Here is an 18,340-nt window from a genome sequence, read left to right on the forward strand (position 1 = left end):
TCAAATTACTAGCTTTAACACACAGGACAAACAAATAAGAAACTAGGGAGAAATGGCCTTGTTCTTCTTGTGCAGGGGAAGGGGTTGATTCCCCATATTCTAATAAGGGTCTTTCTCCCCCAGCTTTCAACTGGCAGTACTGAAGGATCTGTCAATAGGTACAAACACCCTGTACAGTCCCGACCCAAGTCTTACCAGCAATGTCAGAACCTATCTATGGGAATTGTCATGCAGTGGGTGAACTGGAAAAGCTCACAAGTGAGAAGCAACTTCAGTTTCACAGTGTACACATGGACAATAACTTACTCTTCTGGCAGCCATATTCATGTTACTACTGAGGCAGTTTAGGGGCACCTGGGACATGGCACTGTGAAACCTGGGTGAAGAATTCTGCTCTACCCTGGATCTTTTGGGGGCTGAACTTCGCTCTAAGCAATGCTTTGCACACACTTCACACCACAGAAAGCTCTGCAGTACGCTCATTAGAGATCATACAACTAAAGACACCTTTATGCCACCCAACAGTAAAGTGACAGCCAAACAATTCGGGCTTTCTTCCCACCACAGGACAAACAGTGAAGACGACCCTCAGATATGGTTTTATTAGTATAGAAGCAACTGTATCTGCCTACAATTAGTTGCAGTTACTGTGTTAGTACAGGCAGGACAGCGTTCAGGATGTAGAGCACTGCAGCTCGTTGGACTGTGTCAGAAACAGGGACTGGTTAGGGAAGAACAAGGCAACGGGAAGCAGCGATGGGGCACATCATAGACAGTTCAGCACAATAAGAAGGGCTGATATTAGCAGAAGCTTAACACACATCAGACAAACCAGTAGAGACTGCTCCTGTACAACCCCAGGAACGCCTGAAGTCGTGTTTAAGGGCATCTGAAAATGTACTGCAATTGAGAGGATCGGGCCCTTTGCAATAAAGGGGCTGAAGTAAAAAATACTTAATAACTGGGCTTTACAAGTTCTTGTATTTTTAAGTAGCATTTACTAGAGGTAAGATTCCAGCAGGCTCATATTCACTGTAATGGGTAGAAGGTCCAAAGCCAGAGACTGCTCAACCCCATAGAAGCCGATGCTCTGTACCAGCCAGGCTTAAGCACTTGCTAAGCATAATTCACACAAGTGTTACAGAATGATGCCTTGGGCATATGCTTTAAACACCTCTCTGAAGTAGGACCTTACCAATCATCAGGAGTTTGCCATTTTATTAGTTACCATGTTCTTTGATCTCAAACCCTACTAACGATACCTATTTTTGTAAGAGTATTGTAGGGCTTCTTACTTGAAAATGATCTTCAGTAGCCTTGCCACCCATGTTAAGAACATTCAGAGAACTGGCACGCTTCATGCTGCAACCAGGACAGTGAACATGCAAGGATAAACTGATCAGAATGGCTGAAAACTAATAAGCTCTAAAAACACAAGTATAACAATGAGCAATGCACAGTTAAGGGAGTCTGAATAACGCCCCAAAACGTTATCTTACAGGCTGTCCCTCAGGTAACTACAGAACTTAGGATATGCTTCTATTTGGTTCTAAATTACATACAAAACCAAAATAATTATGAGCCCCTCAGAGCTTAAACACTTCAGGCAGCTGATTTCCACTCAAAACAAAATCCCAATTTTTAAAGCACATCTGATTAATACATTGACTCAGCACTGATTCGTAACTGCTTCATTCTCAGTTTTATGCAGCTTCTTAAAAAAGCATCAAAACACTCAGGCAGTTTAGGGGAAAAAACGTGAAACATGACCAAGTTTCTCACATGGGCAGCATTTAACTTGGAAAAGCTCCAACAGACATTAGTACTTTCTGCCTCATCTGGGTAAGTCTTCAGAATTCACTTCAAAAAGCTTTTTAGAGTGTTTTACTGTCAATATTTCATAGTGAAGGGAAATGAGATGGTTGCTGCTATTAACACTGGTTATGCTTTTGGCTCTGCAATGCCCTGAGCCGTGGTGACAACCCTAGAATGTGTACTGAAAGCAAGAGATGAGGCAAAATCAATCACCTAACACAGGAGCTACTGACGGTCACAATATCACTGCATTAACAGTAATATCTACTGCTGTTTGGAGGATTAACTATTTGTGTTTCTCAAACATACACAAAATGTAACCAAAATCTTTCAAAGTGTGTGTAATGCAATGGAAGATTAGCCTGAAGATTCCTGTCATCACCGTGACCACAACAGGAATGTCTCATGTCCTTCAGCCCAAAGTGTCTGCACATTACTCAGGACATTCTACCTTTGCTTTATTTTTTTCCCTAGCTCTGTAACTACTTCAGAACCAGGTGGGATACATACCTGATGAGCTATTCACAAGAGAATGAGGCCCTAACCCTGCTGGGCTGCCTACAGCTGGAGAGATCACTGGCTGACGTGGAGTTTCCAAAGCCTTCCAATGTAATGGGAAGGTTTATCCATACACATCCCATGAGATGTTAACCAGTTTTTCTGTCTACTGAAGCAAGACTATTAACAGTCAAAGTCAAGCACAAAGTTTAAATGCTGTCAACAAAACAAAGGCTTAGCAGAAGAATGAGCCAAAACACTAACAAACACAGGCAACAGCTGCCAGGGTTTCTTTCTAGTATTTAATCTGAGTATTTCAAAAGCTGGAAGGCACATGATTTAAAATGAGTGTTAGCAACGACAAAGCAAGGAGTCATGCACGGTATACACCTCACTTCTTCCATGAAACATGTACAACAGGGGTTAAATATGGAAGTCAAAGTTAATCTGTAAAACACAAACAAAACGTTACACACAACCCTTGAAATGAGCCCAAAGGTTTCGTGGGAAACATCCCAGGGAAGCAGAAACTCCAGCAGTACAAATCCACTGGTATTCTTAGGTTCTTGCTGAAGAGCCAACTAAAAAATAAGATATTGTATCACACAAGAGGTGCTACTTTGAGGGTTGGTTTTCCATTTGGTTTTGGTTGGCTGGGTTTTAGTTTTGTTTGTGTTTATCAGCACACTCAAGGGTTTTAGTCTGGCAATTGCACTTTTAACTCCCTGCATGTTAGAACTAGGACTGCACAAATAGCATGTTGTTGTTTTGCTGGTGCATAAGTAATGGCAATAAGGAAAGCTCCTTTTTTCCCCCCTCCCTTTAAACTGCAATCTCAACTGTTCTTCTACATAAACATTTTAAAAGCGAATTAAAACATTGAATCTAACACTAATGGAGCAAAGTTGAATTGTTACAGAACTGAATCCTGAAATATGATCAAGAAAGCAAGAACTGCCACCACACTGTAGGATTCAAACAGTTCTTAAGAGATTTGATCTAAGTCAGCAAGGCTGTTGCACAGTTGTAAAGAAACAATTTCCCTGATGAGTTTTCCACCTTGCTCCCTTCAGCCTTCTGTACCAAGCAGCAACATGAAAACTAATTGTCCTTCATGCTGAGTTATTAATGTATTTCTATTTAAGTATTTCTCATTCAGAATCAGTTCTGGGCTCCTCTGCTCAAGAGGGACAGGGAAGTGCTGCAGAGAGGCCAGTGCAGGGCCACCAAGATGATCAGGGGCCTGGAGCATCTCCCTTACGAGGAAAGGCTGTGGGAACTGGGGCTGTTTAGTCTGGAGAAGAGGAGACTGAGGGGGGGATCTCATTTAACAGTTACAAATATCTAAAGGGTGGGTGTCAGGAGGTTGGGGCAGCACTTTTTTCTGTTGCACCTAGCACCAGGACAAGGGGTGATGGGATGAAGCTGAAATAGAAAAAGTTCCACTTAAATATAAGGAAAAACTATTTTACTGTGAGGTGAGGGAGCCCTGGCCCAGGCTGCCCAGGGAGGGTGTGGAGGCTCCTGCTCTGGAGGTCTTCAAAACCCACCTGGACATGTTCCTGTGTGACCTGATCTAGCTGGACCTGCTTTGACAGAGAGGTTGGATCTCTAAAGGTCCCTTCCAACCCCCACCATGCTGTGATTCTGCACCAGTACTGACAACTATTGCCAGAAGCACAGTATAAGCCACAGGGCCATTTCAAGATAAAGTCTTCACAGAGACACTGGCAGTGAATGCAGAGCTTTACTGGTAAGGAGAGAGGCACAAAATTCTTCTACCTAGAGAGGCTGACTTCATAGCAAAAGTGATTTATGTGTATGCTATGTCAGTATTGTAATAGCTATGAAACCTGCTAAAACCATCAGGTCTGCACAATAAAAATTGAATATCCCTTTCATTCAACTCAGAACTAGAGAACAATTATTTACTACAGCTTCTTTGGAAAACAAAATCAAACCAGCTTATTGAAATGATCTCTAAAGGTCCCTTCCAACCCTACCATTCTATGATTCTATGAAATATCAGCATGTCCAGCTATGGCTTCCTGAGCTACAAGCTGGTGTCATCCCAAGGAACTTTGTCATCAACACTAGCTAATACTAGTTAGGATTTTTAAAAGTCTGTATCTGACAAGAACAGAAATGGAAATATTTATGGTCTTACACACTCAACGTGCAAGTGTTAAGAATTAAGTGCAAGGTTTAAGAATAAATCTTTTGAGCTCTGACACTTAAAATCAAGAGCATTTGGTCAAAAAGGGAAAGCAGGAATGATATGGGCTTTGTTTTCAAGCCTGTTTCACATGACTGTCTTTATTTGATGAAATCTTATCCGGCCATACTGACCCCACAATGTAATTAACATTAATGTGGGTAATTATTTCTACATTGGTCAAACAGCACTAATATACAGAGAACAGAGGCAGAGGAGTTCTTATGGGACACTGCAAAGCCCAATCTCTTCAGTTACATCTAACTGTAACTTCCTACGCCTCTAATTATGGAGTTACTTTACCTGCAGAAGAAAAGTTTGCTCTGTTTACCACAGAGAACATGGAGTAAAACTCTCAGCTTGTGCAAAACCAAACATCCTTCCATGTCTCATAAAAATGAGAACACACAAAATTAGCTGTGTCTACCTGCACCTATTCACAGGAGAATGTGTCTGAACTATGACGTATAAACTCTAGACAGAGCTGACCAGAAAAGGAAAGCCAACGTAAGAAGATGCTAATCCTGAAGACAAAGAAGGAAATCCACATATTCTATTCTGGTTTGCATTTGCAAATGGATTGAAAATGGAGAGGGGAGGAAGCAAATTCCACCTGTGCTGCAGTTGTGCATGATCATCTACAGCCACATAAAAACAACACAGCAAAACTTCATTGGAGCACTTAGAAAACCACATTGAGACCCTGCCTCCAGATCACTGTCTCAGCCATCATCACCATCATCTCCTAGGTTACTCATAGATCCACTTGCTCCATCAGAAGTTACTCCACAGTCTCCAATTCAACTGTTTCAAAGCGTAAGTTCAAATTCATGCTGCCATGCTGTTTCCTGTCAACTAAATGAGTCCCAGTTTTTCACAGTAAAGGGAAAAACATCCAGCACAACTGATTGCCGTTATGTTGGGGTGAGAGGCAATACCCACGAGTGCCATTATGAAAATCAGTGGCACATTTTCATATTTCAGCTTCTCTGCAGCAGCCAATAAATCCTGTATGTTTTAATGCATTTATTAGAACTGCTACAGACCTCAGAGCCCATAACCATATGGTAAATTGGGAAGAGTGACAAGTCAGATTCATTAAAATTTGAATCCTTCCCACTGCTTTCACTGAGGCCAAAATGTTAACGAGATGCACAAGTAGGTTCAAGTTTTTCAGCATTTTCTTCTGCTCTCTGAAATCTGGGTTTGCCAAAAACAGAAACTGAAGAGAGCTCAAGTTGGTTAATCTTTATACTCACAGCAATATCTAAAGTTGTGTCGAGAGTTTATCAAGGTATTAAGCTGTATTGATAACATTAGTTGTGGGTTTACTGTGTTGGATCTTTTACAATAAAAATCAGTACCATATTCTTCACTGCTGTGTGAAAAGGGAGAATTGTGCAGGTAGCTGATGTTTGTCAGTACATCCATGAGGCTTTTCAAGTGCCTAAAGCAGTATAAAGGGGGAAAAACCTTGCTAAGGTTAACTCCTAAAAGCAAATGTAAGTCCCCAGACGTTGCAGAACTTTGAAGTTTAAAAAGTCATTTCCCACTGGTTTTTCTTTAAGATCTAAATCTCTGTGATGTGCAGTTAGCTAAGCAGAGGAGAAAACACTGCTGCCCTAGGTACTGGACTAGACTCGAGTCGGGGCACAGCACGAGGGCACAGCAGCACAGCTAAAAGCAGATAATTACCCTGGATTCTTTGGTTCACTGTCCCGTGCACTTCCTCCCTTCAGCTTTCTAACCAGCTTCTCACTGCTGCGTCTAATGGAAGCCCGAAGTTTGCTAAAGGAACCACTGCGCTTTAATGATCCAGTGCCGTCCTGAAAGAAATTCAACAGGTGTGAAACGGCCACAGTTTGTCACCCTCCCCCAAACCCAGCTCCAAAATATTTCATTGAGGAATTTATGGGGTTTATTGCTGTTCACATATACTCAGTACAACGACATAAATGCATTAGCTACAGATTTACCAAACCAAAAGGGCTCTTTCCGAGCTGTAACAGAGATTTCTAAAGACATGCTCGAGCCAGGATTCATCCCAATTCAATCAAACACCACCACAGTAGTCAAACAATTCACCATCATCATGTTACCATATCACATGAGCACATTGTGGTTAACAGAGTACAAGCCCCAAGCAAAAGCATTCCAACAGTCTAAGGGGGGGGGGGGGGGAAATGGTTTATTCTTTCTCAACTTCCACATTACTTCCAAACATGTGTAATTAATCCTGAAATCCTTCAACGAGGCTATTTCTGATCAGAAACACATCTGCTTAAACTCCTGTGCTTCTCTTTAGTGAAAGAAAATGTACAACACGATGGAATGACTTGTTCATACGTTGCAATTGTGTTCTACACCGTCGTGCTGACCTCTCTGCTCATCCAGAGAGATTTCCAACCAACCACAGCTCTATTTTAGAGTGTTTTGCTCTCTAAAAACCCCCCAACGGTTTAGTAAGATTAGAAATGACCACTTCACAGAAATCCCACCTGCTTGAGTAAGAAGAATTGTGAAGGAAGAAAGCAAAAGTACTACTAAGCAGACAAAGACAGACACCTGAGTTGGAGTGAGTTTATTAGAAGTTAGAAAGACAAATACACAAATTACTCAACACCAAAGATTAGTAGAGAAAAGCATAATTGCCAAAATCTCACACAAAGACTAAACAGCAATGCTACTTTAGAATAATTGTTAAGTGAAGATATCCAGAGTTCCATATTGATGTTAACCAGGTAATAGGTCTCTAAATACAGTTGAAAGCACTTGGAGAACATGCCTTACTTTTTATAGGGTTTGCTTTGTTTTTTCTCCTGTTAAAGATCACCATCATGCCATTTCAATAATACCTTGTGTGATACTTTTAACTACCTTTTTTTTTCCATAGTGAACAGCTACTTACAAAGGTCATTGTTACTGGTTTGGTTGGGTTGGTTCTTTTACTAATGTATTACACAGCAAATGGTTGTAAGAACATTTCGTATGACTAGATACATATCTGGCAAAGCTACACGTGTACAGAGATAGAAAACCCAAAAAGAGACACCAGCACTGAAGGAATGGCCAGTTTACAGGGAAGTGTAGCTCTGACAAGAATCTTAAGGGGTTTGCTAAAACACAGCAGTCAGTACTGAAGAGAGAAGTTAAAGCTTGAAGATGGTGCACGCCCGTCATGCAGGAGACAGTATAAGAATCACAAAAGGCATCTAGGCCTGTCAGAAACGGAGAGAGAAAAACTGAATGAAACTGTTGGGAAAAATGCAACAGTTTTCCATTTTGAACAGTCATGTTTACAGTATTTCTAGGTCACATTTCAAAGCTTTTTTTTTCAGGACCAAGTGTCTGGGACTACTGCCCGTAAGGCCAAAGAGCAGGTCCCTGCAAGTACCAGAAGGTACATCTTCATACAGCGGCACCTAACTCACTGAGACTTAGAAACGAGCAGGAACGATGCTTTCAGTTGGGATCTGTACCAAATACAAAACACCTTTATGAAGGGATAGCTTTAGTCTTCCATTTGGTAAACAAAGAAAGGAGTTTTTGATTTGTTCACTTTTTTTTTTGCTGGCAGACATTAAGATAAAACCAAAAATAAAGAAACAAAACCAAACAACAGAAGAAAGCAACAGAGCAAGGTGCATTCATTTCAGCTTTAACTTCTGTCAGGAATTCTCCTAGAAACAAGGAAGAGAGAGGTCTTCCCCTAACCTCCAGACAAAATTCTGTTCATTCCTTTAAGGAGCTAGAATTCAGCTGCTGTATGTCAATTCAGTTTCACCTTATTTCTTTTGCTTACATCACCTCCTGTACTTTGTAGCTGTTGGCTGCAATGCCCCTGTGGCTGGCTGACCCTTCTTAATAACAAATTTATTTTTTAGAAGGTATCTCTGTGTGTCTATGTGGAAATGTGTGTATGGGTGGACACAGACATATACAATCCAAGTGGAAACTTCCCTACTTTCCCTAATGCACTGAGGCAGCTGAAAGAATTCATCTTTATAAAGAAGCTGTGGTTCAATTTACACACTTCCCACTCTCAGTGTAAGTGGAGAAACCATTACTGATAGTCTCCAGGTAACTGTTTTGAGAGCCTTTACCTATAGCACCTGGAATGAACAGTAATGAAACTGATTCTTAAAATGACAAATGCCTTGCTGCCATGTGGTTAGAAGATCAAAATCTAACCGAGCATTTCTGTTCCAAATTAACTGCATACATCGACCACAGCAGTGTTAAACAAATTGCAGTCTAAATGCCAATTAGAAGTATTAGATCAATGAAAAGCTTAATTACTCCCACGGTCTTAAACCAGTGATGCTACAGGAGTGATAATGATCCAAAGAATAAAGGCAAGACAGAGGTGCTGAGTACAGAGTCTAACTTGCATTATGCTAACTAGCACAACCAGAATGAGCAGACAAGACCCAAAAGCTTTTGGGTACTTCAAACCTGAAACAAAAACAGTGAATTCTCATAGTTAAACACTGACTGCATGCCTTTAGAACATGAGTTTAGGACCCAAAAAAAGTTTAATTGCCAAGTTTTATGTCGCTCACAATGAGAATCACCTTACTCCTTTTGCTTACACCTCTGCACCACAATCACCTCCTATACTTTGCAGTTGTTGGCTGCAAATGCCCCTGGGACTGTCTGACACCTGTTATTAACAAAACAACTCTTACCAGCTAGTCTGTGGTAGTGAAATCAGCTGCTTTTGTTTCACACCTGAAAGCAGACTTACGTGCCCAAAATCTCCTATTAAGGCATTTGGGCAAGAACAAGAAAACTGACTTGCTCCACCACAAACCTTAGCTTAAATTAAGCACTATCATACCATGAAGGTTTTGATCTGTCCTGCAATTGGCTGCAAGGTTGATTTACAAAAATGCCAATTACAGATACCCACTGTTATTTTTTCATATACAAATATAATGAAATACACAAATCCTGGGATTTCTACCTTGATTTTTTAAGACGAAAGTATTTCTTTGCATTTTCAAGTACCTGCTCTTAACTTTAAGGGACAGACTGCACAAGAAACATCTAAACATGCACTACACAACCTCACTTTGCACGTTTGTTTTAAGAGTTAATGGCAGATTGACTTCAATGGATACTTCAGTTCTTTTTGCAAGAGTGTAAAGACATGACATCAAAGCATATAATGCTTAATATGGATTATGGCACATATGGAAGTCATGTAATCACAATAATCTTCCAACAGAAACTTGTCATTGAAGTTTGTTGATTTACACACTCCACCTGTTCCCTGGCAGCCAAGAACATGAGCCAGCTTGACCACTTCAAACAGAATTTAAATGGAGAAGGCAGGCCTCTCTGCAGGCTCTGCACACAGAAGTAAAGATTCCTACTATGTTTTATGAATCAGAATATTTTGTCTGGAGGGAACACAAGAAGGTAAAAAAAAAAGCAAACTACACAGTACAAAATAGAAGGAAAGACAGCACTGGGATAGAAACACTAGCAAGGTAGAGGGAGAGAGAGTTGCCCACTTTATGTAAAACATGTAATACAAAATACCTTCTCTTAAGAGGAGGGAAAAAAAAGAAATCATGAAGATAAGAACAAAGCAATGCCACTTCATCACACTAAAACTGAAAACTCTGTTTGTCATGGAATTTGATTCAAATATTGACCTAGAAATACTGTCTATTGCTTTTTATCACAGAAGGCCCTTTCAATCCAAAACCTGCATGCTTGTTTAATTAAAGTAAATAACAGGAAAAAGTTTAATCCATTTAGAGAACATATAGTCATGCAAAGTACAGTGAAAATTAAGGGAGGAGTACAGTACACAGTTCTAGTGCTGAATGGGCAAAATGAGTATTAAAATAGAGTTATCCGACCTTACTTTGGCTTATTAATGATGCAGTATTATTCACAGTAGATGCTGATTGACTGTCTTGGCACTGAGAACACCAATGCCAAGAAAACAATACAGAGAGAGACAAAAGCAAAGATGGAAAGAACACTCTCCTTTAAGGCTAAAGCAGTATGTGTTTTACTGGGCTTTCTTTGGAATGCTAAACTTTTCGTGTGGCTAAAAAAAAAGAGAAGAAAAAAAGAAGACTGCTATGGTAAGAGAAATGAAACTTCATCACACAACATTGCAAAGTAGGCTACTTCCCCTCCCATACAGCACAAGCAGGCAACACCATGTTTAACATCTAACAGAGCCTTTCCAGCAGGACTGCAGCTGGGGGTTAGGGTCACAGTGCAATACACATCCCATTGCCAGCAATGGGATACAGCATGGGAAAGCTGGGGACAGAAGCTAACAACTACATAAGCCAAATCAGTAACTGGCACTGTCTCACATTAAAGGAAAGCAATGCTTAGAAAAATGCATATGTAATCCCATTATATATCTATATCTGGTTTTACTTTATGACAATCAGTGCTAATCAGTGAAGTCAGTATCCAGGAAAGGAATAAGAACAAGCCTGACTCCAGTCAGATTCCAATACAGGAAAGTGATATGAATTTCTCACTTCAGCAATGTGAAGTTTCTATCACACTGTTACATGATGGCACTGCCCCTGAAATGGATTGTATAACAGCTTGAAAAGTTATGCTCCTTCCTCCAATAAATTGAGTAAAGGAAGAGATTGGGATTATTTTATTGTTAGACTGAGCACTTTAATTTACTCTAAAACTGGTGACACTCTATACATCTCCACAGCAACTGCTCTTTGTGATTCCAACAGATGCAGTGTTTTTAAAGAAACACTTAAAATACAGGAAAATATGGCATCAAAAGGACAAAAGCAAAAGTAAGTTAATTGCCAGAATATTTCTACCAGTAAAAAGAAACCACTGGCAAGCAATTGTACACGAGACCATCACCAGGACATTCAATCAGCATTAAACAACTTCAACACAACTGCTTGGCACTCTTGAAAAAAAAAATCACCAGTCAGGAAACCAACAGAAAGGCTGTTTTAAAACATGACCCTTGTTTTCATTAGGTTATGATAAGCAAAATGTTACTCCTCATTTCTTAATTGATTCTGCAAAATTACAAGATACAAAGTAGATCGACCAAGAAACTACTGAAAACACTCTCAGCTGGTGTGTGGACAACTGTATTTGTCACAGTGAGACTTTATGTAGGCTATCTTCCTCAACTGTGTACTGTACTTACCCCGTTCCATTCTACGCTCATACTCACTTCCTCGCCTCCATCAGGACCACTCTCGTACTTTACCACATCAACGTTGAGGCTCTCTCGGCTTCGCCTTTTTTCTATGCTCTCAGGGTCATTCAGCACTTCAGCAACTCTCTGTTTGTGAACATTGTCAAGACCCTGAGAATTAGACAAAATGGAAAAGGGTTCGATTTGGTTTCAAGCTGTGCTAATCTACAACTTCCACTAATCATACCAAGGAAGAAGTCACAGCGACTCATAACTCCATCACCCCAGCTCTGCTTCCCAAGGGCAGCTGAGTTGCCCTTTATACACTTGCAGGAACTAACACACTGTGAAGTGGGCAGACAGTGTGGTGGTGTGAGAATTCAGTGAGTTGCCATTCTTTTCGTTTCCCACTTGTCAAAGCTTCGTGGTGCTCGTGCCACTTACCTGAAGCCATCTAGCCACCAGCTTAATACTTAAATGTAATACACAGACGATCAAGGTTGAATGCAATTCTCAGTTTTCCATCTATCAAATGGTGAAGGATTCGCCTGCCTTTGGAAAGAATACTGCAGGTGTCTGAATACCAAGACACAGGTTGTACTATTTAAAAATACTGACATATGACACTTGGCACCGTAGCAGAATTGATCAGAATTTATGTTTCTTTAAAGCACAAAGCATGTGTGAAGGAGAACATCTTCCTTCTGAGGAAAGGCTGAGGGACCTGGGGCTATTTAGTCTGGAGGAGACTGAGGGGGGATCTCATTAACAGTTACAAATATCTCAATGGTGGGTGTCAGGAGGTTGGGGCAGCACTTTTTTCTATTGTATGTATCAACAGGACAAGGGGTGATGGGATGAAGCTGGAACACAAAAAGTTCCATTTAAACATAAGAAAAAACTCTTTAACTGTGAGGGTGAGGGAGCCCTGGTCCAGGCTGCCTATGGAAGGTGTGGAGCCTCCTTCTCTGGAGGTGGAATGTGTCCCGCCTGGACACATTCCTGTGTGACCTGATCTAGGTGGGACCTGCTTCTGCAGGGGGGTTGGACTGGATGATCAATAAAGGTCCCTTCCAACCTCCACCACTCTATGATTCTATGATTACTGGCAAAGGAGACCATCAACAGTAGCTCTGTTTTCCCCTTGCTGCAGCCTCTTCCCCAGGACATGCGGCCAAGTAAGGGCTGCTGGCTGACACTGTGTTCTGCTCTTCCGTTTTCCACATCATTTCAGCCTCAATTTGAATCACACCCCCAGCACATGGTGCCACTGCCCTTGAAATTAATCAGCCTGCAAGTGAAAAGACGGTGTTCATTTATCACCTGCTCAGACTGAAATTAGAGGGTGACATGAGGGACCACACACACAAATAGCTTTGCATCTTCTGCATCTACAGTAGGTCCTGGTGTTGAAAATCTCCAGGACTGAAATACCATTAAGGTGCATTTTCATACTTGCCTGTTTACGAGATCTCATTGCTGCCTCTTCTAATGTTTCAGCAGCTTCAAACTTGCCCTGTCGTCTGTAAAGTGCCCCAAGGTTCTTTAAGGTAGTTGTTACTGTCGGACTATTTAAAGGGGAAAAAAAGAAAAAAGTGGAGAGATATACATGGAAAACTCTTTTTGGTTCACAAACTAATAAAACCAATATAGGGTTCATCGTATTTTTTGGTACTTCTTTATAAAATCTCTCTTGAAATATACTACACTGTGCTTCATGCACATGGAAAAACCTCTTAACCCCTTTTTCAAAGTGTATTAATGGCTTGCACTGTGATTAGTCAACAGTCCTGAAAGTGGAAGTTAGCAACAAGCCTCTAGATCTACTCAAGAGAAAACTGCTATATCCTTGTGTTCCTCAGATTCATCTCAAGGTGAAAATATGGCTCAATCTGAGTGTGCACAACTGAATAATTATGAAGAGTCCAGAAAACATGCCTACCCAAACATATAGTCACCATTACCATAGCATAATGCTCAACTGTTTCAGTTTAACTTTGTTTCTTGTGCCAGCTGGGAAACTTAAGGCTCAGTTATGTGCACAGTCTCATTTTTTTGGTTCTAGCCCTCTGTAAAGGTCTTGCTGGGGGAGGGAGAGCATGTATGCCAGCCACTGGTATGTTATTTTACCCACCTGTCAACTTTGCAAGCTTTGTACCAGCCACCATATTCTCCAAAAGATGTGCCATCTTTTTGCTTTCCCTAAAACAAAGGTAACATTGAAGAAAAAAATAACTTGTGTGTAATCCAAACAGTAAAAACTACCAAATAAAGATTTCTGGCAATGGCCTTACTTTGCATTCTTCCCTCTCTTCTGCGTGCATCCAAATAGGCTTATTTTCCTCTGATGAAATAGAAGAAGACATTTTATAGAAGTACAAAACCACAAAGTATTCACTGGTTGATTTTCACCTTTCTAAAATAAAGCTGTGAACGGCTGCACCATTAGCACCACACACAAAACAAGCTTACTGGCCATACTACAAGCAGCAGATAAATAAAACATGCATCTCCTTTACAGTTCACAAGTCTATCTTCTTTTCTTATCTCAGCTTAGAAACAGGTAATTCTGAGAAGCTTTCAAGTCACTATATGCTGCCATCGATTTGTTATGTGCCTAGTTTGGTGCTAGAAAGCACCTATTCATTTCTTGTATCGTAACCACTGTTTTGACATCTACTAAGTGGTGCATATGCTGCTGTCATGGAATGCAATGAACATTCTTCACTGTGATTTATAGTTGATACACTGTAAATTGAAGTCAAAAGCATTTTAATTGACAATTTGAGGGTATTTTCCCCATTCTCTAAGTGTATGAATGGTGGACTTGACGTTCACAATGTATTTACAGTACCATTCAAAATCCTGTACCAGTTTCTTCCTGTGACTGCAAAGCAACATACATGTTTTCTGCCTCCATAAATTGGTTTTAATTGGGCAAGGAAAATGACAGAAATGCAATCCCTAAAGCATAAACCTAAATCTACCTCATGTAAGAACACTCTCTTTTTGTAACTACTACTCCTGCTGTACCTAAACGCTTCCTTACAATGAATGTACTTCAACACATCTACAATCTCAGTGTTTAAGTCTACCTCAAGCAGACAACAATTATAAGCAGGATACAATTAATTTCCTGCAGATTTTATTTCACACTAACCACAAAAACAGTCATCTAGGAACTAAGCTTCTTACCATCTACAGAGCCAAATTCCCGTTCATGAGCACGCGTAAGAATCTCTTTGTACAAAGTCTCCGCTTGCTTAAATTTGCCCTGTTTTAGATAGCAGGATGCCTGAAAACAAAACATGCCCCCAAAAGATATATCAACACACTGCTTGACAAATAATAAATACAACACATGCTGAAGAAGGGTGCATTTCAATTCATCAGGAAATGTTACTTGTTCTTAGATTTAGTTTACAAAAGGCTCACCAGGTTATTCTTTGTTTTTGCAACATTTGGATCATCTGGTCCCAGCTTAGTTTGGTAAATTTCCAGTGCCCTCTGATAGTAGTATTCAACCTCCTCATATTTACCCTGGTTCTGGCATAGTAAAGCCAAGTTATTTAATTGTTTGGCAACATCAGGGTGATCTTTCCCCAGAACCTGAAAATGAAACAGCTTGTATTAAAACAACTCCGATATGGTAATTGCAGAATTAGAGATGCATCGCTGAGAAACACCCCATTAGTCTTTATTCCTCCTCAATTCAACATGAGGATGACAAAAGCAAAATCTGCATTTGAAAGGTATGAAAATTATCCAATTCTATTACAAACTGAGAAATGCTGCAGAACAATTCATAACAGAAATAATCTAAGTAGTATAATAACGTTACATGCAGGGTATTACACACAGAAGCCTGAAGATGCAGACATTCAGTCTCATGGACCAGAATAAACACCCACATAGTCACAGAATAATCTACTGAGAGCTTTTAACCATGTTTCATTTTTAATTCAAATCAAAGATGACTTAACTATCAAAGATAAAAGAAAAAGGGAGAAAAGGCTTATTACAAAAGAGAGAGTTGAGACTATACCCAGAGTGCTTCAACTGGACTGCTAGAATTCACTACTGGTTTGAATTGCAGACCCTGCTAACTACTACAGCATTGCTAACTCTGTGCTTTACCTGGCAGTGGAAGTGTTTAACTTTGCCCCTTCCCTCAAAAAATCCACACAAAAGGTGCTGTGTTCTTTCATTCATACCTTTTCTCTGATTTCCAGAGCTCGCTTACACAACGGTTCAGCTTCTTTGTACTTTCCTCGCTTACCATAAAGTACAGCAAGATTGTTTAGAGTTGCTGCCACCTGTCAACAGTACAGAAATACTAATTAAACTGGAATTTGCCAATACAAATCTCTGACTAATGAACACTGCAAGGCACTGATGATTTCAAATCTTCCATGCATGGGAAAGACCCTCTTGAAATTTGCAAAGGAGTACTTATTATTGAATGCAGAGATACACACATAAGGAAAGGAAAAAAGCCTAAATCATTAAAGTTTCACTTCATTGGTTGAAATGTCATTTAGTGCACATTTTTCTTATGTTCCTCTCTTACAAAGTTACCCTCTTACATATTTTCTCAGAGCTTCACACCAGCTACTTGAAGTGAGACCTCACAATAATTTTAAACACTAAATACAAAGGCTTGATTCATGTTTCATTTAAAGGCTGTGGTAAACCAAATCAGAAGTACACCTTCAATCTGAGTTTAATAAAGTGATTTGAGTGAGAAAATCAAGTTCTTTCTTGCCAAATTAATTTCCCATATAAAATCCATGCAATCTGAAATCCAGCATGTGCAAGTCATTGGTGGCGAAACAAAACTGAACGCTCAGAAGAAAAAAACAGTGTCACCATTGTGGCTTCCTACCTGGACTGTTTAGAGATAAGCCAGGTCTTAAAAACTTTCCTGTTGAGTTTAATATTAGAATGAGTAAATGCAGTTGAAAATGCAGTTGAAAACACAAAGAAAGAATATGACATTGCATGTATACAAACCGCGGGATGGTCTTTGCCCAAAGTCTTCTCGCGGATGGCCAAGGCATCATTCAGGAGATTTGCTGCATCTTTGTATTTGTTCTGGTCTCTAAATTGTAAAGAGTCATAATTAATACTGCAGATTCAGAAAATGAAGTCATAAAAATGAATCTGACTTCAGTACTGGCCTAAAGGTGCTAAAAAGAGCAATTGAGAATATATTCAGAAATCAGGAAGTATAAACCTGAAGTCTATAACTGTAGTTTGTTAGTTGAGGACTAGAACATAGCTTTTCAATTTCTAACTCCAGATTATCTCTAAGTGGGTAACCAAGACATGGCCCCTCAGTAAACAAAAAAGTATCAGAACCTTCCAAAAAATGCATCAACCACAGGAAAAAATGCATCAACTTGTTTGACTTGTATAAGGAGACATAAATACTGCAGGACCCTTGAGGGTTTGAATAAAAAAAACAGGGAACAAAAATAACACAGCAGTCAAAACATTCCAGTGTGGACGTAAACAGGTTGCAGGCAAATATTAACTATTTATTTAACTGATATTTTACAGAATCACAGAATGGTAGGTGACCTGTAAAGGGATCTCTAATGATCATCCAGTCCAACCCCCTGCCAAAGCAGGTCCACCTAGATCAGATCACTCAGGAAAGCATCCAGTTGGGTTTCGAATGCCCCTTGAGAAGGAGCCTCCACACCCTCCCTGGGCAGCCTGGGCCAGGGCTCCCTCATCCTTACAGTCAAGAAGTTTTTCTTTAAGGGGAACTTTTTGTGTTCCATTACCCCTAGTCCTATCACTGGACGCTACAGAAAAAAAGGGTTGACCCATCCCCTTGACCTCTTAAGGTCTCCCCTCATGTATCTATGTCAGTATACAAACCTGTACACCAAAGCAAGTATGTTCAACATAGTGGCAACATCAGGATGATCGTGACCTGAAGTCTTCTCCAGATCTTCCAGGGCTTGTTTACAGAGAGGTACAGCCACCTCATATCTACCCTGGGACGCGTACTGAATAACAAGATTGTGGAGGGTCCTTAACCTTGCTGGAATCTCATAGCCACCTTGCTGGGCAGCAGCTGCTGCACTGCTATGCTGCTGTTGAACTGAAAGAAATCCACAAGATGTCAAAAGTTGTCTAAAAGATGACTGTAACTAAAACATCTAACATTACTGCTTAATGACACAAAACGAGACTCGTGGAGTTTTATTTCTTCAAAACAAAGCATTAGTATTAGAACACACTTCACAGCACTCAGGCTGCCTTCACAGTGAAAAGATGAGCATTTTCTTTTTCATACTCTGTGCAGCACTGTATTAGTATTATTTTACAGTTATATTAGCTCAAATGGCCAAATGTAATAAATCAATGAAGAAAGGAGGAAACTTTCAGCTCAGTTATTTACAAGATATCATCATTTTGCACTTACAGATATTGATGCTTCCCTGTGGAAAGGAATAATAACATAGACAAACCAAGTACCTGCTGAAAAGCTCAAATGATTTCTCCTTTTTGCTTTATTCTCCATCTTGAAAAAGACAATTGTTTGCTTGTTTGTTTCCCTTTGTTTGCTATACCAAGGAATACTTAAGGATGGCACATAAACACCTTGGATGTTACTAGTAACAGTTGAAGAGAAA

At 40.1% G+C, this 18,340-nt stretch overlaps 1 protein-coding gene across 9 annotated transcripts in view; it reads right to left on the reverse strand.

Annotated features, from left to right (window-relative positions):
• The window catches only part of LOC104562490 (kinesin light chain 1), a 69,185-nt gene that overhangs the window by 4,699 nt on the left and 46,146 nt on the right, over positions 1–18,340 (reverse strand). For 5 of the 9 annotated variants that reach the window (XM_061998386.1, XM_061998392.1, XM_061998391.1 and 2 more), the window contains 11 exons: positions 17,580–17,805; positions 16,704–16,791; positions 15,905–16,006; positions 15,126–15,299; positions 14,886–14,985; positions 13,985–14,034; positions 13,825–13,892; positions 13,150–13,258; positions 11,700–11,861; positions 6,224–6,354; positions 1,296–1,362 (listed from right to left, as the gene is read on the reverse strand). In XM_061998386.1, coding sequence (XP_061854370.1) covers positions 1,296–1,362; positions 6,224–6,354; positions 11,700–11,861; positions 13,150–13,258; positions 13,825–13,892; positions 13,985–14,034; positions 14,886–14,985; positions 15,126–15,299; positions 15,905–16,006; positions 16,704–16,791; positions 17,580–17,805 — 1,277 coding nt within the window. The other 4 variants (XM_061998387.1, XM_061998389.1, XM_061998388.1 and 1 more) reach the window with 4 other exon arrangements.

Source organism: Colius striatus, chromosome 6 (assembly GCF_028858725.1).
Source record: "Colius striatus isolate bColStr4 chromosome 6, bColStr4.1.hap1, whole genome shotgun sequence".
Classification (NCBI taxonomy): Eukaryota; Metazoa; Chordata; class Aves; order Coliiformes; family Coliidae; genus Colius; species Colius striatus.